This window comes from Alnus glutinosa, chromosome 4 (assembly GCF_958979055.1).
Source record: "Alnus glutinosa chromosome 4, dhAlnGlut1.1, whole genome shotgun sequence".
Lineage (NCBI taxonomy): Eukaryota > Viridiplantae > Streptophyta > Magnoliopsida > Fagales > Betulaceae > Alnus > Alnus glutinosa.
In genome coordinates, this window is record NC_084889.1 from 13,949,305 (window position 1) to 13,972,837 (window position 23,533).

Here is a 23,533-nt window from a genome sequence, read left to right on the forward strand (position 1 = left end):
AAATTGATACTATTAATTTCATTTGAAATGGCGAGGATCCATGTCTGCAAGAATGATGGGGCATCAACTGATCACCTCTTTTGCATGGTTTGGTTGCCAGCTAGCTTTGCTTTAGTCTTGGTTATGCCCAAGTCTGTAATGCAGTTTCTGAAGTCTAGGCGAGGAGCAGTTAGTAAAGGAAGGCGTACTGTTGCTTGGAAGGCAGTGCCTTTTATGCGTGATTGGGGTGCATCTGTAACGAGCGCAATTAAGAGCTTGTGAGGGATTGACTTTCGTATTCAAAAGCTTAAGATTGGTTTTCTTAGATCCTTCTATTTCTGAATTTCGATTCAACCAAGTGATTTGCTTCTCTGCTGGCCATTGAATAACTTCCAACTGATTATAAGAGTGAAGTCCTTGAATGTCATTGAACAAGTAACTAACACCTTACATGAACCTTGTAGATTGAAGATGAAGATATTGAAGACTTCTCGAACTCTTCAAAGGTGAGTTTTTACAAAGTAGAATATATATATCTAGATTGCATTTGCAAACCGAGTCTCAAGGCACAGTGGTGAACGACGATACATCAGATATTTCAGTGCTATCGTTGGTACTAATTGCTGATATATTCCTATTTGAAGCCAGGTTGTGATAAATGATTCTTTAACTGGCACTAAACTTGAACTGTTACCACGGTAGCCATTGATGCTGTAACAATGTTACAAGTAAGTTTTTGAAGCATATTTGAAGTGATATAGCAAATGTTCTGATCTTCCTAATTACATTCATTACAATCTTGTTTAGAATGCCAGTGGAAGTGATGAAGATTGGACTGCGTAGGATTCTAATCTTACTCAGGAAATTCCAAAATACTTCTCAAGCAGGTGATGTATATTACTTCCCTGTCAAAGCATCTAATATCCCAGGAGCTCGTAGGCTTCTGATTGATCTTCAAAACATACAGCCAGTCTTAACGATCATTTATTTTATTTCTTTTGTTCATTTTACATTTGTTTCTTTTAAATTGATTTAAATACTACACTTTCCAAACTATTCAGGAAACAAACCGTGTTCAGAAACTGCGATTTTAGGTGTGAAATCGGGTTTTCTAGGCACGATTTATTGTTGATTTAGCGACCATTTATTCTACCTGGAAGATCATTTGGAGAAGATATACGAAGAAATGTACAATATATTGGAGGATCATTTTTATTTTATTTTTATAAGTAATATACTGGAAGATCATTATGAGGGGAAAATGTACACAAACGCCATAGTACAAATGAACAAATAAGAAACCCAGTTAAGTATGTAGATTAGACCGTTTAATCATAAGAACACGTCGTTTTCTTCCGATCCACGTAGTCAGCCATGGCGGATCACCTGAGACAACTTGATAGCCTGCACTTGCATACAGTTTGCGTGCTCCCAAATCATCTTCATAAGCCCGAAGGGCAAGATACTCGAAACCCCACATGGTAGATAGCACGTCGCAGGCTTTTAGCAACACTCTCGCTATTTTCCGTCTCCTGTGTTCATTATATTACCTCTTCATATATGTATATACACAGAAACTTCACTTCCAACTTCCAAGTATTACGAGTTTTACAATCGTAACCTTAATTAATTATCAAAATTTACAATGTCGTTATCTCATGTTTCACTTCCTCTTGATAATTCGAGACAATGATTGCAAAACACGTGACATTGGGAGGGGGTAAGTGAAGTTCCTCCTAAATAAATAGAACATTTATCTAATTGAATGGTTATAGAACCTAACAATCAAGGAAATTGGAGTAGAATGGAAATCTTTAACCTGAAAGCTTTCAAGACAGCAATACCAGAGACGTAAAGATACTCTTCTGCTTGAGGTGGGAGATGGTCCAGTACATTTTTATCTCTCAACATGGTGACATCCACAACACCCACAATTTGCTTTTGTGAATCAGAAATATTGGTGATAGTAGCCTCATGAGCGACCAAACAAGCGTATCTGTTTATGATATCTAAGCATTTTGAATCAAATATTTGGTAAAATCAATTTGAGGGCCTAAATGGTTACACCAACAAAATTCTGGTTCAAACAATTTATTTGGCTTAAAATAAGATCTGAGGGAAAAATAATATTTACCTGTTAGGAGGTGAGCTCCTAAGTTTGAATGCTAGCCCAGAAAGCACTTCAGCCTGTATTAGCAGCAGTGTAACATACAAGTGTTACAAAATGATGCTCAATATAACCTTCTTTGTCCAGACACCCAACAATTTGATTCTTGAATTTCTAGCAATCTGAATAGCAAATGTGAGAAAGTTTTTATATATGAGGTGCACCTGCTCAAATAAGTTGGCGGACACAGAACAACCCAAAATTTGCTTGAGCAAATGGACCCTATATTATATTTCTTACAATTACTGTCCAAATTACTAGCAATCTGGATAGCAAAATTTCTAGAAATTTCTATCAACAGTAATGGCCATAAAAAATGATGGAAGTAGTGAAAGCTAAGAAAGATTGAAAATAAACATGTAAGAACAATGGAAAGGATATGTTATAGCTATATTGTTAGGGGTTGATGAGAATTTTTGACTCAATCCGTAAACTCAACATGAACCCAACACGAGATTTGTCAGTTGGGATTGAGAAGTCTAACCCATTTAATTAAATGGGTCGAGTTAGGGTTTACTTATATAAATTTTTATCTGGCCACTCCTAACCAGCTATAGTAAGTGGAAACGGGATCAAACCAAGGAAAAGGAAAGGAAAGGAAAGGGAGCTCAGTAAAAATAAAATTAAATGTAAATAAAGGGGAAGAAAATAAGTAAGGGTGGGAAACCTGAAAGAAGTCGAAGAAGAAGTCATTGAAAAGAGCAACAGGAACATGGAATGCTTCAGCTTGAACTCGAGCTACCATCCTCATCTCATCTGCCTTCTCCACCAACCTTCTCACCTTCCACCCAAAATCATTTACCAAATGATCATGCCCAACCGACCCCACTTTCTGATCAGCTGATGACGACAAGGTCGTTGAACTACAATGCACCACAAGACCTCTAATTTGGCATGCATTTCTCCAACTCCCTCCACAATCCACCAACATCCTCCTCCGGCAGCCTTCTCTAAGAGTAGTTGTTGGCGTGCGTGGGAGAAGAATGCTGTGGTGGTTGGCTAGCAAATGAGGCATGTCCAATGTTTTGAGCAACTCAATAATCGATGTTTTGGGACAATTCCCATATATATATATATATATATGTTAGCTATATAGCCTATAAAAGATGGAAGAGTGAGATTAATGCTGATCGAAAGTGAGAGGGAAAGATAAGGTATGTATGCGCATGAGTGGCCATAAATTCAGACCAAATGAGGGAATAAGGCAAGCTAACACGTGTCCATTTGAAGAACTAACGTTGTCTATGGTTAGGGAAAGGATATAGGCCTGGTACAAAGGTAACAATTACAGAGGCTATAAATCAGTGAGTATTTCCATTACTTTCCATGGATATATATACACTAGTCATTGATAGCCGTTACAAAAGAAATCCCAAGAATTGTGTAAGTATTGAATATACTGATATGCTGTCATTCCTTTTGTGTAGCTTGATTCTCGGCTATTTCCTTAGTATTTTGAATTGATCTTGCGCGGGTCTTCTCTTGCAGATACTTGCCATGTTGGTTGGATGAGGTGCTGTTATGAGCTGGTGAGGATGATTGCGTGATATCCTCAATTGCCTTGATATGCCCCCTCAATTGAAGCGGAATTTCAGTGAGGCTGAGATTGGCACGGAGCAAACTGAAGCGAGTGGACACAAGCGGTTTGGTAAAAATGTCTGCCTTTTCATCTTTGGTGGAAAGAAAACGAACCAACAAATTTTTGGAAGCTACCTTGTCACGTACAAAATGAAAATCTATTTCAATATGCTTTGTGCGGGCGTGAAACAGGGGATTTGCAGTGAGGTAAGTAGCACCGAGATTGTCACACCACAGAGTAGGTGGAGAGGAGAGGAAAACTCCGAGTTCTTTGAGGAGAGACTGTAACCATTGAAGTTCAGCAGTGGTATTCGCCAAGGAGCGATATTCAGCTTCCGTACTTGATCTGGAAACAGTGGCTTGTTTTCGTGAACTCCAAGAGATGAGATTCTTACCAAGGAAAATGCAGTAGCCACCGGTAGAGCGACGATCATCGGGACAACCGGCCCAATCGGCATCCGAGTATGCATGTAGCTGAGAATTTGAGTTGCTGTGAATGAGAAAACCATAAAAAAGGGTATGTTTCAAGTACCTCAGAATTCGTTTGACAGCAGTCCAGTGGTTGACAGTTGGACGTTGGAGAAATTGGCAGACTTTGTTCACGGCAAAAGAGACATCCGGCCGTGTGAGAGAGAGGTACTGCAGTGAGCCAACAATGCTGCGGTAGAGGGAAGGGTCATCAAAAGCTTCACCATCAAACAAAGACAGAGTTGTTGAGGAAGACATTGGAGAAGTGACAGGTTTTGCAGAGAGCATGTTTGCTCTTTGGAGAAGTTCCAGGATATATTTTCTCTGGGATAGGAACATGCCTTGATTGTGTCTGAGGACTTCCACACCTAAGAAATAGTGAAGATTACCAAGATCCTTGACAGGAAAATCACCTTGAAGCTTGGAGATGAAACTTGAGATAAGTGTGGAGCTGGGACTAGTTACGATAATATCATCCACATAGATGAGGATGAATAACTTGGTAGGGCCTTCACCATATATGAACAGAGAAGAGTCAGCCCGTGAATTGGTGAAACCAAGTTCAAGAAGGCGGGTGCTCAGACGGGAGAACCACGCACGGGGTGCTTGCTTCAATCCATAGAGGGACTTGTGAAGATGGCAGACATGGTTTGGAAAAGTCGGATGAGTGAAGCCTGGAGGTTGGATCATGTAGACATTTTCCTGCAAAAAACCATGGAGAAAAGCATTTGTAACATCCAATTGTTTTATACACCAATTTGAGGAGACGGCAAGAGAGAGCACTGTCCGGATGGTGGTTGGTTTAACCACGGGGCTAAAAGTGTCACCATAGTCAAGGCCCGGTTGCTGATGAAATCCTTTGGCTACAAGTCTTGCTTTGTAGCGATCAATAGTGCCGTCTGATTTCCTCTTAATTTTATACACCCATTTGCATCCAATTAAGTTCATGGTGGGGTGACGAGGCACTAGGGTCCAAGTGCCATTTTGCAAGAGAGCATGAAATTCCTGGTTCATAGCAGCACGCCATTCTGCAGATTGGTTGGCTGTGGTGAAGGAGGTAGGTTCTGTGGTAGGTGAGGGCTTCAAGGTGAGGAGAGCTTTTGGTGGAGGATAAGAAATGGTGCCATCAGTGAAGGCACGTGGTTTATGAATGTTGCTCTTGGATCGGGTTTGCATTGGGTGTGATGTAGGCAGGGGGGCTGAGGTGGACGGTGGAGACAAGGCTGGCTGAGTGCTTAGTGGGGTAGGTGACACATTAGGGAGGGAAAGAGGGGCTGGTTGGGGACACGGGTTTGGTATAGAAATAGGAGCAACAGGTGGCTCATTGGGGCAGGTTGCATGTGAGGGGGACAATGAGGGGCGAGTATTCTGAGAGGTAGGATTAGGTGGATGTGAAGAAGAGGTGACAAGTGGATTGAGATGAAGTGAGAGTGAAGGAGGTAATGACACGGGTTGAGGGAGAGACGAAGGAGAAGAGACAGCTGTAGGAAAATGATGAAATGGGAACGTTGTTTCATCAAAAATAACATTTCTGGATATATATATTCGACCGGAGGGAACATGTAGGCACCGATAGCCTTTGTGATTTTGGCTGTATCCTAGGAAGACACAAAGTTGGGACCGAAAAGCAAGTTTATGTTGATTGTAGGGGCGCAAATGAGGCCAGCAGGCACACCCAAACACTTTAAGAAAATTGTAATCCGGTGATTTTTGAAATAGGAGTTCAACAGGAGACTTGTTGTTTGTGACTGGGGAAGGAAGCCGGTTGATAAGATAGGTGGCAGTAAGGAAAGCTTCATCCCAATAGGTGAGAGGCATGGATGCAGAGGCTAGTAAGGATAGGCCGGTTTCGACAATGTGTCGATGTTTGCGTTCAACGGAACCTTGTTGTTGATGTGTATGTGGACAAGAGATGCGATGGGAAATGCCTTGGCGGGATAAAATGGGATTGAGGGACCGAAATTCACCCCCCCAGTCTGATTGAATGGACTTGATTTTACGATCAAATAACTTTTCAACATGTGTTTGAAATTGAACAAAGGTTGAAGCCACGGTAGATTTAGTGGCAAGGGGAAACAACCACACATATTTGCTAAAATCATCAATGAAACACAAATAATACCGATGTCCATTATTAGAATAAAAAGGGGAGGGTCCCCATACATCAGTGAATATTAGCTCCAAAGGATAATTTGAAACAGAAGGAGAAAATGGAAAAGGTAACTCATGACTTTTGCCCATACGACATGCAGGGCAAACAGCAGAGGACTTATTTTTGAGAACAGCAAGATAATGAGCATGAACAATTTTATTGACGATGCGAAGGGAAGGGTGGCCGAGTCTGCTATGCCAACGATCTATGGATGCACGTTCCCCCATGAATGCTAATCGAGGAGGGGGAGGACAGTTGGGGAACGTATAGAGGCCATCCTTACTCAATCCGCGAAGCAGAGTATGACCCGTGAGCTGATCCTTAATACAAAAATAAGAGGGGTGAAACTCAAAATAAACGTTATTGTCACGTGTAAATTGAGAGACAGAGAGAAGATTTTTTTTGATTTGAGGAACATGTAATAGATTTTTAAGAACAAAAGTAGCAGTTGGATATTGTAGATGAGAGGAACCAGTGTGGATAATAGGCAGACCTTGACCATTACCAATGTGAAGTTGATCATTGCCAGTGTAGGAGTCAGATTGGATGTTGAGGTTGGCTAGGTCGGCAGTGACATGGTTAGTAGCTCCAGTGTCGGGAAACCAGGTGGCATCAGGAGGTGTTTGATAAGCAGAAGCTGCAAAGGCCTGCATGTTGGAGGAATTCTCCTGTTGAAACGAATAATCAAATCGGTGATGGCAAGTGAGTGCAGTGTGGCCTGGTTTGTTGCACACTTGGCAGAATGGACGAGAGGAAGGACCACTGGAAGAATGATAAGAGCCACGTCCACGGGTTGATCTGCCACGAAAAGAATTTGATCGATAATGTTGACCACGAGAGGATCCAGTATTTTGATGTTGGCCACGATAGGAGGTCCTCTGTTTGTTGGGAAAATTTCTAGCGGAAGCCAGATTTGCTGAGGGAAACAACGGTTCAGCAGGGGAGGAGTTATGCGCAAGTCGCATTTCATGTGTGAGTAGATGAGAATACAATTCTTCAATTGTCATTGGATCCACCCTGGTAGTGACAGAGGTCACAAAAGGATCAAATTCCGATCCTAATCCTGCAAGAAGAAAAGATACCAACTCAAAATCATTGAGTGGTTGACCGGCAGCTGCAAGGGTATCAGCAAGGCCCTTAAACTTTTGGAAGTACTCAGAGATGGAGGAGCCGCCTTTTTTTAGAGTGGCAAGTTGGTAATGGACCTGCATTATTCGGGCCCGAGATTGTGAGGAGTAGAGGCGCTCAAGGGCACTCCAAACTTCAGCAGCAGTGGAGTACCCAATAACTTGAGAGATGAGACTCTCAGAAATAGTGGATATAATGGTGCTGAGAACCATTTGATCTTGTTGCATCCATGTGAGAAAGGCTGGATTGCCTATTGTAGCAGGGGAATCTTCGGAGGGTGACGGGTTTGAAATGGTTTGAGGTGGAGAGGTAATGGAGCCGTCAACAAAACCAAAAGCATTTTGGCTCTTAAGATAAGTGACCATCTGCCACTGCCATGTGAGATAGTTGTCACGAGTTAATTGAGCAGTGACACGATGGGGGAGATTGTTGAAGAGAGAGGCAGGGGAAACCTGCATGGTGTTAGGGGCGGGTGTAGGAGGTGATGCAGTGGTGGAGGTTGAAGGAGATGCAGTGGTGGCCATGAGAGCGGAGGATTGAAAAAAAAAAAGGACGTGTGTCTAGGGCTCTGATACCATACAAAGGTAACAATTACAGAGGCTATAAATCAGTGAGTATTTCCATTACTTTCCATGGATATATATACACTAGTCATTGATAGCCGTTACAAAAGAAATCCCAAGAATTGTGTAAGTATTGAATATACTGATATGCTGTCATTCCTTTTGTGTAGCTTGATTCTCGGCTATTTCCTTAGTATTTTGAATTGATCTTGCGCGGGTCTTCTCTTGCAGATACTTGCCATGTTGGTTGGATGAGGTGCTGTTATGAGCTGGTGAGGATGATTGCGTGATATCCTCAATTGCCTTGATACATGGTTTCACTCCTGTTTAACTAATGTTGTAAGAACATAATTGGAGTATTTATTCGAAGAGGTGTAGTATATTGTCACTTTAAGACATAAATTCTTGACTATTTTTGTTTACTTTGTAATTTTTACTTTGATTTTTTTTTTTTTTTAGAAAATAAAAATCCTAAAACTAGCTAGGGCAAAGGTCATCAAGAGTTGTGTCTTGAGGTGGCAAAAAATCATTTCTCTTATTTGAATTATGTTTCTTCATTAAAATAAATTCTTTGGTTAGATTATCTGTGCTCAAGGTTTTTTGGTAATTTTTTTGTGCATGAGTCCTGTTAATTAGTTAAATAACATAGCCCTCACAGGCTGGGAGCGTTAATTACATGCGATCTAAACTTAATAATGTTTTAAATTTCTTGAAAAGAAAGAACATCAACAAAATGGTACCATTTTGATAATCTTAAAAAAGAAAAAACAATAGTTACTTGAGGTTACAACATGTGATAAAACCTCAAGCTGAACGCGAAACGTACAAGCTACATGCTTGGCAATAGCCCCCCCGAATTTTTAAATTTCGTCTTAATTTTATGTTTTCTTATAAGATAGACCCTTAAAAAAGCATTCTTTTAAGTTTTCCCCCACACCTAAAATTCTAATTCGGCTCCTCAAGCCTCATCTTATACATATATAGTAAAAAACGAGGGAGAGAGAGAGAGAGAGAAGAAACAAAACATTCACCTTATCGATACAATGTTCTAATAGAGATACTACACAAACTTTTCTTGATCACATTTATGGCTGCCTTTGCCAAACCTAACCTTGTGCACGGCTCAAAAGAAAAGGGAAAAAGAGAAACAAGGGATATTTACAGGTCCTTGGATGGACTAACACACCTTTTAAGACTTCACATCCATATATCACATGCTAAAACTTACCCTATTAATTACCTAAAAATTTATCAACCCTAGCATTTGTCCCTCGTGACAAAAACTTCATGCAGATTGGTGGCTTAACCCCAGCCAGAGAAAGAATAGAAGCAGGCAAAGTCCATATCCCATCCCCACATATCAAACCAGAAGCCACTGCAGGCCCAAAAGCATCTGCCTTGGCCTTGTTTATCTTCTCCCACACGAACAATATCAAGCTCCCAAGACACATGTCAATGGCGAAATATGATCCTAAATAGAAAGGTATTGCCATCGCCATTGGAAGTGGAATGAACCGCCCCCATCTCTTATCCACTGAATCTCTAATCAAATTTATTAGAACGGCCGCAGCGAAAAACCCAAAACAAAGCTTAAGGCAATTATCTGGTAGACTTGAGAAGCCCTCCACCCCCAACAAAGCCATGTTTCGGTACACAACAGCATTAGGGGCAGGATATTGGCTTTCAGGCACCCCAAGCTCAAAGGCCTTGTAAAAGAGCCAAAAGACACAAGGGGAAATCACACAACCCATTGCTGTGCCAATTACTTGGCTCACAAACATGGACCGGGGTGAAGCTAGAGTTAAGTAGCCAGTCTTGAAATCCTGCATGAGATCAGAGGCTGTTGATACAATGTTCATCATAACCCCACAAGCTGCTAGGCCTGCAAGAACTCCGCCATGAGAGGCACCGGCCCATGCTCCAGTTGTAAAGATGGCAAGCTTTCCATACGTGGATGCCAGGGACCAATCAGTGAGCCCACAACCATATGCATTGCAGAAAGCTAATGTGGGGGCAAATATGTAGATCACCAATATGTAATACCATTTGAGCTGGTGAAAGATATGTGGAAGAATGGCTGTAGATATGGCAGCAATAGCAACATAGCTTCCAATGGCAAACCATGCTGGAATTTGATCTTTGAGAAAGAGTTGGGTCCGGCGCTTGTCGTCGTATGACACCTCAGAGCTGACTTGAGAGTAATGGTCTGCAGTGGGGAGATCAGAACTCACACCTTTGTACTTAAACTGATAATACAAACCTATGATTGTTCGACCTAGAACCTTGAGGAAGTTGTATAGACCGTCGCCTAGGATCATGGCTATGGCTATAAATACCTGAATAAAGGCTGTAAATTAAGTTTTTGATAAACAGAAAAGCCTTCGTGGAGGATGAAAATAGAGACGTGTTATACTTCTTTCCCTGGTCTTTCTCTCATCCTTTTACTTTTCAAAATCTGTAGAGCTCAGGTAGATCCCATGCATAGACTTCACAGAACTAATGGTAATTTTGAAAAGTGGAAGGATGAGAGAATGACCTCATGAAAATATAGGGGTGGTACGGCCGTCTTTGTTAGTGGGAACTTACCCTATATCCTTGAATACCATGTAGACTGGTATCTGACAACTCTGCAGGATACCAGTCACCCTTTCTTTTTTCTATGAGAGGCCACATCAGACCCCAAGAAAGAATCCCTCCAAGCAGGACTGATATATTTACGATATAGGGACAAATCATTCCAACTCCAACATATGTTGTTGAGAAATCAAAATAAAATCTGCACAACAATCAAGATTTTGCATTAGCCACAACATCACTAAATGCGAGCAAGATTGAAATTTTTATCAAATGCAAATTCTTCTTTGCATAAAGTAGCTAGATTGAAATTTTATTAAAAGGAAAGTGAAGGGTAATTATATATATTTACTTGTATTTATGTGCTTTGAGCCCTAATGAAGGGAAGCTTGCAAATCCACAATCGTCTCCAGCAGTATAGAACCATTGGAAGAAACCCCATAAAAAGCTGAAGGTGAAAAACTTGCCCAACTCTCTCACCTATTTCCTGAAAAAGTAGAACAGAAAAAAAACGATATTTTTAATTTTCATATGGTCACATTTATCTAGATACCATTTATTTATTTATTTATTTTCTTCTAGTCACTAGAAACCATTAAGTGTAAGATACGTTACTTTGCTAGTTTGGCTCCTTGAGGAGTGTGGAAGCTGTTGATAAGAAGAGCGGTTGCAGTACCACTTGGATATGTCAGTTTGAAGTCTATGACCATAATCTGACACCAAACACAAAACGCATCATTGGAAAAAAGAGTAATATCCATTTCCTCCTATAATTCTTCTCTCATTCTTCTATTTTTAAAATTACTATTAGATTTGCGGGGTTCATATTGAAATACACATGAACCTTACAGATCTAATGCTAATTTTGAAAAGTAAAAAAATGAATGAAGGACCAGAGAAGATGTATAACACATCTCTAAGGAGAAAACGAGCACTATGACCAGCTTTTCTTAACTTATTCTTTTCTTTAACTTTTATATGTGAATTTACTGAACATGAGAAATATGCTATATATTATACCTTTCGGAGGGGCACCACCGAGAAGAGTCCAAGAAAGCTGACAACAAAGAGAAAGCCAATCATCCATACCAATGACGGGTTTTTGAAATCATGAGTATTTGATGATTGTTTGGCAATGTCTTCACTCATTCCAAAGAGATAACTTCCAAAGCCTCCTGTTAATAGAAATCAATTGAAAAGGCAATAAAGTAAGATAAAACCCGATAATCATGTAGAGCACATGATGATACACTTTCATGCCACTTGTTTTATGGCCTCTCGGCAACACATGATTATTATTCACTAAGATTTTTTCTTTTTTCTTTTTCTTTTCTATTCAATGCGAGGAAAGGGGGATATTGTTCGCTAACAATTTTTGTTTTTTATTTATTTAGTAGACTATTATAACTACTCTTATACAATTTAATAACGTGACAGTGAAAATTAATATTTTGAATCAGTACTTTTTCTTATAAAAACAATATAAGAAGAATGATTTTCACTACTATAGCAGTCAACTAAATAAATCTTAATGAGTAGGGTATCATTTAGTCACACAATCAGTGCAAAATAAATCTTTTTAAAAGTAATGCTATTTAGTATATGCTATACTTTCTTTATACAACCGAAATGATCTAGCAGCAAAAATTAATTTTTAATTTTATATATTTATTTTTTTACCAGACTGAGTTTTACTGTCATCAAGTGGTCAAGTTATTAAATGGTAATTGTATAATTACTCATATTTTAATTTAGTGGTCTGGCCAAGCCAACACATGTATCTATAAAAAATAACGAGAGAGAGATATGAGTGAAGGGCAGGCATACCACTGAAGGCGATGCCGGAGGAGGCGACAACGCAGGTCTGGATAACAGTGTTTTCCTGCCTGGTGAAGGGCTGCTTCAACAAGCCGGACTTCCCAAGCAACTTGGTCCAAGTATTGACGAAGAAGAAGCCTAAGAGACCGGCGGAGATGTTGAGGGAAGGCATGATACCGGTCGTGAGGTTGAGCTTCATCACTATGAAGCAGAACAGTATGCTCAGCACAAAGCTCACCACGAAGGCTCTCACCGTCAGCTGCTTCCTCCACGACGGCACCTCTTGGTCCTCAAATAGCCTCTCCACCGACAACTCTCCCAAATCCTTGAGCTTCCGGTTGTCGTGGTTAAGATTCCGATCATCTTCCGGATCGTAATTGTTCTCCACCTTGTCCTCCCTCCCATTTTGATTCATTTTTTTTTTTTTTTTCTCTCCAAGAAAATGGATTATGGAGTTGGAATCTTTGGGGAGTAAGAAAATGTGGTTAGAACTTAGAATCTGTAGAATGAGAATAAATATCTTGGGGGTGCTTTAATGCATCAATCGAGGTGTGAATGATAGAGGGATCGGAAAAGTCCGAACTCGTCCATTTGTTTGAACTTTTCTACTATCCCATTAGCAATATTCTTTTTAAACTATTAATTCTGTCAATTTATCGAAAAATGTCAATTTCTCATTTAATAACAAAAATAAAAACAAAAAGATAAAAAAAAAAAAAAATACTATATTAGGAAGAGAATTCCTCATTTTACTTAAAATGTTCTAATTACAAAATTAAAATAATACTATAAAAATAATAAAATGAAGTTGTACGAGTCGAGTCGAGCCGAGTTTATACAAGTATAACTCGTTTAATAATTGGGCATAATTTTGTGTTCACGATTTGCTTATTTTTAGTAAATGAACTGAGTTTATAAAAGCTGGTTGTCGGACTTGTTCATTTACAGCCCTATATACGAAGGCGAAGTAGTGATCTAAATAACAGTGCATTTGTGTTGGGCCAAGTAATAAACTAATCACGTAATGGAAGCTATTGAAATATAAAATTAAATATGAGCAAAAATTAGGTGGATAGTTAATAGGGATTTGGGATCGCCCCATCACCTATAATTGAGAATTTTTGTTATTATCCTTGCTTCTCCTCTTTTGTCCGGGATATCTAAGAGGAAGCTTCCCGTTATAAACAGGGGCCCACTTGAACAAGGGCCCTCTCTTAACCCCTAAAGTGGTCCTTGCCCCTCTTTTTAACAGGGATTGTAAAGAATCCCTATTTGCTAGTACGCTCCTAAATCCACTTTGGAAAGTGTTTAATAGGCCATATTTTGATGGTATTAATTCAATAATATTGTATTACAATAATTTTTTTTAAGTAGATATGGTATGCCTTAATAAGAAAAACATGGGTGTGTCCTCCCCTTTTTGTCATTTCTCTCTTAAAAAAAAAAGAAAAAAAAAAGTGAGTTAAATCACTTTTTTTTCTTATTACCAACCAACTTTCTTCAATAATCACTTCTTATTACTATTAAAAAAAAAAATCATAACAAAACTCTTTCCTAAACAAACTTAGATATTTATGATATTACATTATTTATGATATTACATTGCGCGATAGTTTCTAAACGACGAACACCTGCAAAAGAGATAAGATTTAAGACTTTGCCGAACTAGTCATAGAAAATGATTTCATACTTAAGTCAAACTCCCTTTTTTGAAAAAAAAAAATAAAATAAAAAAATAAAAATTACCACGTGGACAAAGGTGTGATCAAACCGATGATGATATAGGTGATATGATGGGTCATGCGTGTGGACGTTATTCCAAAGTGTTCGAAATATATGACAAGAAAAAGAGAAAGCGCGTGAGTCAAGCCTAAACATTATTGCTTTCACACTTTAGATTAATAAATGATCATAGATATATGTCAATTGTCATGCATCTTCCGTGCAATACCCGGTAAAACTTCTTAAGTAACGGTCATCAATCATGAATTATGCAACTCTCAAACTAGTTTGAATGTTCTCCAACAAAATTTTTCTATTTCAAAGATAATATGCAAAAATATTACATTTACCGATTTAATATTTAAGCCGGAGTATTAAAGAGCGGCTACTTTCTTGAACTCTCAATGTGTTCTCACGATGTCGCTCTCTATGTTCTTCGGTCACCCCCACAAAAGGCCGAATAGAGGTGTCTTTCTCTTTTATATAGATGTGGTTGAGGGAAAGAGTTTACGTCGCTGGTGCATGTAATTCCAAAACCAATTGGAAAATGCTGGAATAATTCCAAAACCAATTGGAAATAGAAAAAGACATTTGGGCAAGTTGACTTGATGTATTTCAAGTCCACGCGGGATACTTCTAATAGATTGTAGCCATAAAATGTGTTGGAACTTTGGCTAATAAGGCCTGACCGAGCAATCAGTGAGTTGGCTTGACTGAAAGATTGATATGGACAAAAGAGTGGAAAATCCATAGAAATAAATACCCCCAATTAACACATGAGGCTAGGGGTGCCATGAGCGGATCAAATACTCTCAAAAAATTAAGAAATAAAAAGGGAAAAAGAAAATCTGATGTTTGAAAATTAGATATGAATAAAGATAGTTAATTATAGATGAGTTGAGCGAAAATAGAAATGCATGCTTGCAAGTTGACAAGTGGGTTCGAATTTTGTTATGGGAATTTTCACCCAAATTTTATATCCTTTCGTTCACTTGATGTTAATATTTCTATTATATTTTATCTTTAGGAGAGGTTATACATCTCCAATTTTATAAATATTTACTTTCTTTTTTTTTTTTTTTTTTTTTCTATTTTTTCTTTTTAAGATGCAAAATTTGATCTGTCTATCTTCAAATTTCCTCCTTTAGTATAAAAAAATTAATGATTGTACACCACACCAAACCAAAAAATTAATGATTAAGATTCTCTTAAATTATTTGCTTGAATTTGAGAGAATTTAGGTAACTGATCGTGAGAGACTACTTATAGGACCCACCTGACAAAAAATTCTCTCAAAATGGAACAAATAATTTAAAAGGATTCTAATTCTTAAAAACTTGTGATTTTGACACAAACTTCAATCATCGAATAAGTAGAAATTAGAATTTAAGTGGCGCCCAGCCTGTAATTTTAATAAATTATTTTATACTTAATTATGTATTAAAAAAAATATTTTTAAAAAAGGTAAACTTTTTAGAACAGCAAATTCTTTAAAGTGCCTACTTTCCCAAATGATTTGGGATGGAATCATGCGAGTATTGCGGCCAGTCTTTAAATTGCAAGTGAGTAGGCCACATGAATAATCTTTTGCACTTTTTTTTTTTTTTTTTTTTAAACTTAGGATGAAATGAGAAGGTTGTTGATCATCTAGAAGATACCAAAATTAGAATTTGTGATCCTCTGATGCTTCTGCTCATGCTTCAGCCAACCGTTTGAATTTTTTTCAATAATTAAGCTTTGATGTTCTATCCAGTTTAAGTTAATCCTTTCCCTTAAAAAGTCCATAATTCCTTTTATCTCTACCTTTTTGTTGGTCAGTTTTGCAAAAGCTTCTTCTGGGGAAGATTCTGTTGAAAGTGATGCTGAATTGCTGATGTATCAGAAGGAGAAGAAAAGAAAGTTGTGGGAGTTGATTCTTCAACCACAAAATACACTAGGGGAAATATCCCGATTATGTTGTCTTGATTAATAACTGTTTCATAAGTTACTTTTTCAGTGAACATCTCTGCATGCGAGCCATACTGGAACATTAGAGCTTTATTTTTATATTTATTTGTTATTTGGATAAGTCTTATATTTCATTATGCCAAAGTTCCTTTTCATCAGCAGTATGTTTATTACCTTAAATTGTAAACGCAAACCGAAAGTCTTGGCTACGTAGCCCTTGACATTGACAATAAGGATGCTGTAGTAAGGACTCTGTTTCCTGAAAAGAATGAAGAGCCTGCTATGTCCGTGTCCAAGTCAAAGAGACTCTCTCACACTGCCACAACAGTAACCACAGATATCTATAAAAAAAAAAAACAGTAACCACAGATAAGAAAAGATCTTTGAGTCATAATGGTTCACTTGTTCAGACTACTATATTCACATTGTTTAAGAAAGTGGAGGAGAAGGTAAGGTTTTAATAATTTGTTTGGTAGAATAAGAGTACGAAGTAGTTTACTGAATAACATTGTTTCATTTTTCTTCCTTTAAAACAGTTTTTGTTGTGAAAGGAACTGAGGGATTCCTTATTTGTTATGAGAAATTTCTTATTTGATGTCTCTCTCTCGTCGACACGTGTAGGTGCATTCTGTGGTTTTCATCCTGTTGTGTTACTTTCAGACACCGGTGTTCTTTGCAGTTCTCGTTTGTTTGGTATTCTGTATGGGATTCTTGAATTGGTTTTGTTAGAATATAAATTAAATGATTAAATTAACTATTGTGGAGGTGTTGGTCCAAGGAGTAGAGTTGAAGGAATTTGTTAAATCATTGAGGGTGGGGAGAAAGGAGTTTATAGCACAGGCACGACTGGTATTTGGCATTAGTGGAATATAGGGGTGATGGACCAAGAGGTTTTGTTGCATCCCGGAGGGTTGCGAAGGGAGGGGTTGGAGAAGTTGTACTGCCAAGCTGCTAAAGGTGGTTGATTTTCTCAAGCTGTCCTTCAGCGAGGGAAGCAGAGCATTGCCTTCACGACATTCTCTCGGCGACTTGGGTGGCTCTTCAGTGGCAGTGGGCAAGGCTTGGGTGGAAGTTTCTAACAGAAGGTCTTATTTGGAGGTTTTGGGTAGGGCGGGGTAGACGCAGAAAAGGGCCACGACAATGGGGGGCAAAGTGGGTTATGGCCAAAAAGCTCCATCTTGTTTGAAAGATTCCACTGCTGCTGCCTATTGAATGTCTTATATATGTGTAAACATTTTAAAATATTTCGGTGCGTGCTTTGGAGGAAGACTACGTAGTCCTTCAAGTGAGGCACAAAAGTAGCATTAAAACCCTATACCTAGTAAATGAAAGTGGTAAGATTCCACTGAGATGTTTAAAATGCCTGAAGCTGTACAGATATAACCCCTTGTTTCCCTAAGAAACTGGTCTCACCATCTAATGAACAGTGCAAACAAATAGTGAACTGGGAATTTTTCCAGATTTAAATATAGTTTCTTATGCTAGTGTTTCCTACTTAATTGCATACCTGACATGATGCAACTACGTACCTGAGTGACGACTGTCGTCACCTTGCATACTTGACATGATTCTCAGTATTAACATTAAAGAGATACTCACCCAAACCATAAGGCATTGACATTTAGATGGTATAATAATTCGAAGCATTTGAAGTCTCAGGAAAAAAATCAACTAAGCGGTCAATTGCCTCAACATTTATGCGATGGAGGTGCTTTGCAAGGACTGGTTGCATTTTCTAACAATCTAAGCAGGGAACTGCTGAAATGGGTTGGAAATTTTGTACTAGTTGTGCACGGTTCAGTGTCACGAAAACAACTTCTCAGGTGAGCAAGCTTTATGTTAACTGACAACTCGTTTTCGGGCGAGCTTCCAAGTAAGTTTGCTTGGAAGTTGTCAAGGCTGGCCGGATATCGGAAACAACAAATTTTCAGGTAAATTCCTGTTGGAGTTGCTTCCTGGGTGAACTTGGTCTTCTTTGAGGCAAGCAACAATCTGCTCTTGGGGAAAATTTCAGTGGAATTAACAAGTCTTCCTTGTCTTAATTCTCTTTTGGTGGATTGTAATCAACTTTCTGGCGAACTTCCATAAGAGATCATGTCATGGAAATTGTTGACTAATTTGAACCTCTCAGGAAATAAGCTTTCTGGCCAAATCCCAACCGTGGTTGGGTCTTTGCCCCCCAAATTCTCCCTCCCTCCCTCCTTAGTTGTTTGCATGCATGAATACAAGTTGTTAATTCCTTTTCTAGAGAAAGCGGGATAATGGGGTTGTTTTTGGTAGTTCTGAGTGTTATTGTGGATGGTGTTCAAGGCAGGATTATACAGCTGCCAGCCTGCCATGCTATCAGGGCCTCTCTGCCTACAAGTTCTATGGGTCTTCATTTTTCACAGTTTAATATAAGAAATTGGAATTGCATATAAAGTTGATTGTCTTGGTATTATGATGAAGAGGGGGATGATCATCTTTTTGTTTTAATGCTTGATTTACGGCTGGCAATCTGGGTTGGGTTCTAGTCGACCCGCTTAACACATTAAGGATTAACTCAAACACGACCAGTTTACTTAGACGGGTCAAACCCTTTAACTCTGATACAACCCGCGAGTGACTCGGCACGACCTGTTTGACTCAAAAGCGACATGTTTAATCTGTTTGGCTTAATCCAACATGACTTGTTCGACCCAAACACGACCTGTTTGATTTGTTTGACTCGTTTCAACATGAATTTAATATGTATATATATATATATATATATATATATATATATATATATATATATATATATATATATATATATATATATAATTTCATATATAGGTCAAGCGAGTCGACTTGTTTGTGTAGATATATATTTTTTATTGAAAGGGTGTTATTAGATTTGTTCTCTAGCCTTTATCGTGTTATTATTTCTTCTGAATATGATTTGGCATTTTGGTGTTTGTGTCTCCTAGAATGAGAACCATCCTATAAATCATAATAATAATAATAATAATAATAATAATAATAATAATAATAATAATAATAATAATAATAAAAAAAAGAATTAAGTTTAATATGTTCCCTACTTCATCTAGGCTATTATTGGGAAAAAGAAAAGTACTCGGGCCTAGGACACCCAAAAAGGATGAACTGATGTTTTCCCCTGTATCCCACCAAAAATGCCTGGATCCCCTATTTCTTATGTAACAGACTTGGCATCTTTATCCTCATCTCCAATCTTGCGTTTGATATTTGAATTGTTGTTATCTGAACGTTGTTGGGACCAAGTCTCAGGAATATCATCAAGTGTCTTAATAGGCCCCTCAAGCTAAGCGGAGTAATTCTAGAAGTCATATTTATGCCTTTCTTATATCTTTCTAAGTTCTAAGAATGATGTGACTTTTACAATCATCATTGAATTTGTGATTAATTATTATTAAATTTTAATTAAATTGTAATTTTAAAAACTGAATCATCATTAGAGGGACAATTTCTGACTTCTAGAATAACTCGAACTTCCATGGCTCTGAGATTGTCACACAATGTAAGAAAATGAGTTGACACCAATGTCTTCTTAAAAATGTTAGCTTTTTGGTCTTTGGTAGATATGAACTGCACCTGTAAATTTTTGGATGCCGCTTTGTCACTCACCAAGTGATATAAATTTCAATGTGCTTCATGCGTGGATGAAACATTGGGTTGTCAGTGAGGTATGAAAAGGAGAATCTGCCTGCCAAAGATATGTGTGAGCATTATGAAAGCATTATGCTATCTAACCTAGAAGTGCGCTTCATGCTTGTGATTGAGCTAAATTTGGCTGGCATTGATGGTGTGCAATTTTGCTGGCATTCATGAGATCATGGATAGGTTCTCATATGCCAAATCACCGATTGTTTATTAGTATCTACTCTTTCTTATAGCTCCTTTTTTTTTTTTTTTTTTTTTTTTTTTTTTTTTTTTCCCTTTTCATTTTTCTTTTATCAGAAGTTTAGATTTCAACAAGAACAATTTTTAATGGATGCTATAGAGTCTCAATGGTGATAGATTTGAAAATTTCTTCTTGTACCAGAAGTTTCAACAGAGTATCTTTGCGTAGTCACTATTGTGTTGTGGGTGCTATAGAGTCTCATGTATGAGTAGAGGCTTTGTCCCATAATGACCTTTTTGGTCTCTTGGGTTTGAGGATATTGAACAGGAGTAGTTAACAAATCAGCAAACAAATTGTGAAAGAAGTATTGGCATATTCTACTTATATAAGGTTGGTGAATACATGTTTACTTGAACCAAAAAAGAGTCCTAGTTCTACTGTTTGAATTTTGTAGGAGGGTTAACCAGATAAATTTCAGAATTCCTGACTTTATGGAGAACTTGGGTGATGTGGTCACAGACAAGGGGTCAAGATAAGTTAATGGGAGCTTTATGGTGATTGAAAAATGTGAGCTATAGATCTGCTTTTCTCAGCTTGCAAAGGTAGAGGTGATCAAGATAAGGAAGTGCTTAGGATGGATTGATCATTTGCAATGGAAACCAATAAATGCACCGTTAAGAAAGAGTAATTCAATTTAAGTGGGGACTTGTCTGTTTACTTGCTTTAAATAAGAATGGAACATGTGCAAGAATGAGAACAGGATCCTCTCTATTTTATGGTTAAGATTTAAAGTTAGTGCATGTAATAGCAGACATGATGTCAATGTTGGCACGTTCTTTAAAAAATTTAAATAATGTAACAGTATGTAAACTGGTAGATGCACAAATTTTAAATACTGACCATAAAATTGATACTATTAATTTCATTTGAAATGGCGAGGATCCTTGTTTGCAAGAATGATCACTACAAGAATTTTATCATTTTGACGCGTGTCTACAGTACCGGTTACTGTAGACACGCGTCCAATTTGACACGTGTTTAGGAGACACGTGTCAAATTGTAAAACATCAACAATTGGGAGCGTGTATAACATACACGCTCCCAGTTGGACACGTGTATTTAATACTCGTGTCCAATTGGACGCGTGTATTATTACACGTGTCCAATTGTGGTGACACGCTCGAGAGTATCCGTGCGAGAATGCCGGAAATTTTTTTTGCGAAGTATGACGCAGCAGATGTAGAGTTCCTGCTGAGAGATTGGTGCAGTGAGCATAAAATCGTATGTAGGCCAAAAAAATGTTGTGGTTTTTTAATAACAGTTCATTTAATTTTAGTTTTAATTTAATTGTGTCAATGCTTATATTTTTATTTTCATGTTCAATGCGTAGGCAACCTCTGAATGGATGAAGAGGCTGCGGGAGCAGAATGACCTTCCTCATTGTACGGGATCTAAAAGTTATGCCAGATTTAATCACGAGGAGGTATGAAAATATATATGTTTATGTTTTTAATATTTGTTGCTAATTGTTTTTATTTTTCTTTATACTATTTTTATCGCTATCTGTTTGTTATATATGTCAACTGCATGACGACAGACATGTACATCTGGCACGCCCCCCACTCGCGCCGCGTCGTTTGTGAAGACCCACACAAGGAAGGACGGCACTTACGTGAACGAACGTACACGGGTCCTATGCGTATGCTACTGATTTAATTTACTATTATTTTTAAATTATGTGTGATTTGTCATTATTCAATATATGACTTTTTCATGTTGACGACGTACAGGAGAGGATGACGCAGAGTTTATCCAGTGATCCAGCCGCCACGCAAAGCGTCTCCGCTGACACGGTGCGTTGGGCACCGAACGATGCTTACGAACAGGCGGTTGGGAGGCCTGAGTATGCAGGGAGGGTTCGGCAGGTTGGGCCGAACGTCACACCTGTTCGGGGGACATGTTTCTCATATAGGCCTCGGTCACAGGGGGGACCATCTCAGGGCACGTCTCGGGATTGGGCCGAACACGCTCGGAAGATGGAAGAGATCCAAGCGGAGCTACAGGCTGAGCGAGCGAGGAATGACATGTTGGAGCAGCGCATGCGACAGGTTGAGGTCTTCATGTCCTCCATGGGAGCATCAGCACCATATCTTGGTACTATGCCTTCACCTGCACACGTAGGTAGTACGTCGTCTGTTAGTAGTGCATCTGCAGGTATGATTTATATTGTGTGTATGACAAAATTAATTTCAATTTGTTTTAATTACCCCTTTAATTTTGCAAGTAATATTATATACTTTAATTGTCTATATTATTTGCAGGTAATTCGACAACGGTTGGTACGTTGTCGCCTGTTGGACGACGGCTGAGCCAGCACTCCACTGTCGCTACACCTTCGCCCGCTACACCATTCCTTGCGCAGCAATCGCCGGTTGGCGAGAACACGCCTGGGACGGTACCTCGTGATTCGCAGGGACGCCCTTCAGATTTGTAGATATTTTGTGTAATTAATTTTTATTTGTAAATATTTGCGTAGTTAACGAATACGTTATTAACTATTGGTTTGTGTAATATGATTTTGTGCTGTTTTTGGGTAAAATCAATATTGCGTTATTTGTGGTCGGAAATAATAAAATTTGAAATAACGAAAGTTTATTAAACTAAATAATTTTAAATAACCAATAACAAAACTAAATTGAAAAAAAATTCCAAATTGAATTTTTTATTTAATTATTTAATCGTATTTTTAATTTAATTTAAAAATACAATTAAATAATTAAATTAAAATTTTATTTAAATGAAAAATTCAATTTGGAATTTTTTTTTAAAAAAATAACCGGTTTGACACGTGTATTGTAAATACACGTGGCTACTTGGACGCGTGTAAGAAATACACGCGGCCATATACAAAACTTACTAAAATTTGTTTTTATCAATATATATTTGATAAAAACAATTGGCCACGTGTATTAAATACACACGGCCAACTGGCCGCGTGTAAAAAATACACGCGGCCAACTGGCCGCATGTAAAAATAGACGCGGCCAACTGGCCGCGTGTAAAAAATACACGCAGCCAATTGGCCGCGTGTATAAATTACACGTGTCCAGTTGGCCGCGTGTAATTAATTACACGCGGCCAACTGTGATGCGCCCCCTTCTAGCCACGTGTACTGTATACACATGGCTAATTGGACGCGTGTCTACAGTAACAGGTACTGTAGACACGTGGCCAATTGTAGAATTTTTTGTAGTGATAAATTCAGACCAAATGAGGGAATAAGGCAAGCTAACACGTGTCCATTTGAAGAACTAACGTTGTTTGTTATGGGCTTGGTTTCACTCCTGTTTAAGTAATGTTGCAAGAACATAATTGGAGTACTTATCGGAAGATGTAATATATTGTTACTTTAAGACATAAATTCTTGACTATTTTTGTTCATGTTGTAATTTTTACTATGATTATTTTTTTATTTTTATTTATTTATTTTTTTTTTAGAAAAAAAAAACCCTAAAGCTAGCTAAGGGCAACGTCATCAAGAGTTGTGTCTTGAGATGGCAAAAAATCATTTCTCTTATTTGAATTATGTTTCT

At 38.2% G+C, this 23,533-nt stretch overlaps 2 protein-coding genes and 1 pseudogene across 7 annotated transcripts in view; 1 reads left to right on the forward strand and 2 right to left on the reverse strand.

Annotated features, from left to right (window-relative positions):
- Positions 1–23,533, forward strand: part of LOC133865849 (DNA-binding protein RHL1) — a 79,174-nt gene that overhangs the window by 34,366 nt on the left and 21,275 nt on the right. The window contains exons 11-13 of one of the 6 annotated variants that reach the window (XM_062302348.1): positions 444–487; positions 789–866; positions 1,041–1,170. In XM_062302348.1, the coding sequence (XP_062158332.1) occupies positions 444–487; positions 789–822 (78 nt within the window). In that variant the 3' untranslated portion in view covers positions 823–866; positions 1,041–1,170. Of the gene's footprint in view, positions 1–443; positions 488–788; positions 868–1,040; positions 1,171–23,533 lie in introns of those variants that run through there. The other 5 variants (XM_062302347.1, XM_062302345.1, XM_062302349.1 and 2 more) reach the window with 5 other exon arrangements.
- Positions 1,242–3,259, reverse strand: LOC133867256 (GCN5-related N-acetyltransferase 10, chloroplastic-like). The gene is made up of 4 exons (XM_062303974.1): positions 2,814–3,259; positions 2,114–2,166; positions 1,799–1,975; positions 1,242–1,511 (listed from the first exon to the last, which is right to left on the reverse strand). Exons 1-4 carry the CDS (start codon positions 3,159–3,161, stop codon positions 1,286–1,288), a joined length of 804 nt encoding a protein of 267 aa, XP_062159958.1. The 5' UTR covers positions 3,162–3,259; the 3' UTR covers positions 1,242–1,285.
- On the reverse strand, positions 9,046–12,900 carry LOC133865847 (probable metal-nicotianamine transporter YSL7; annotated as a pseudogene).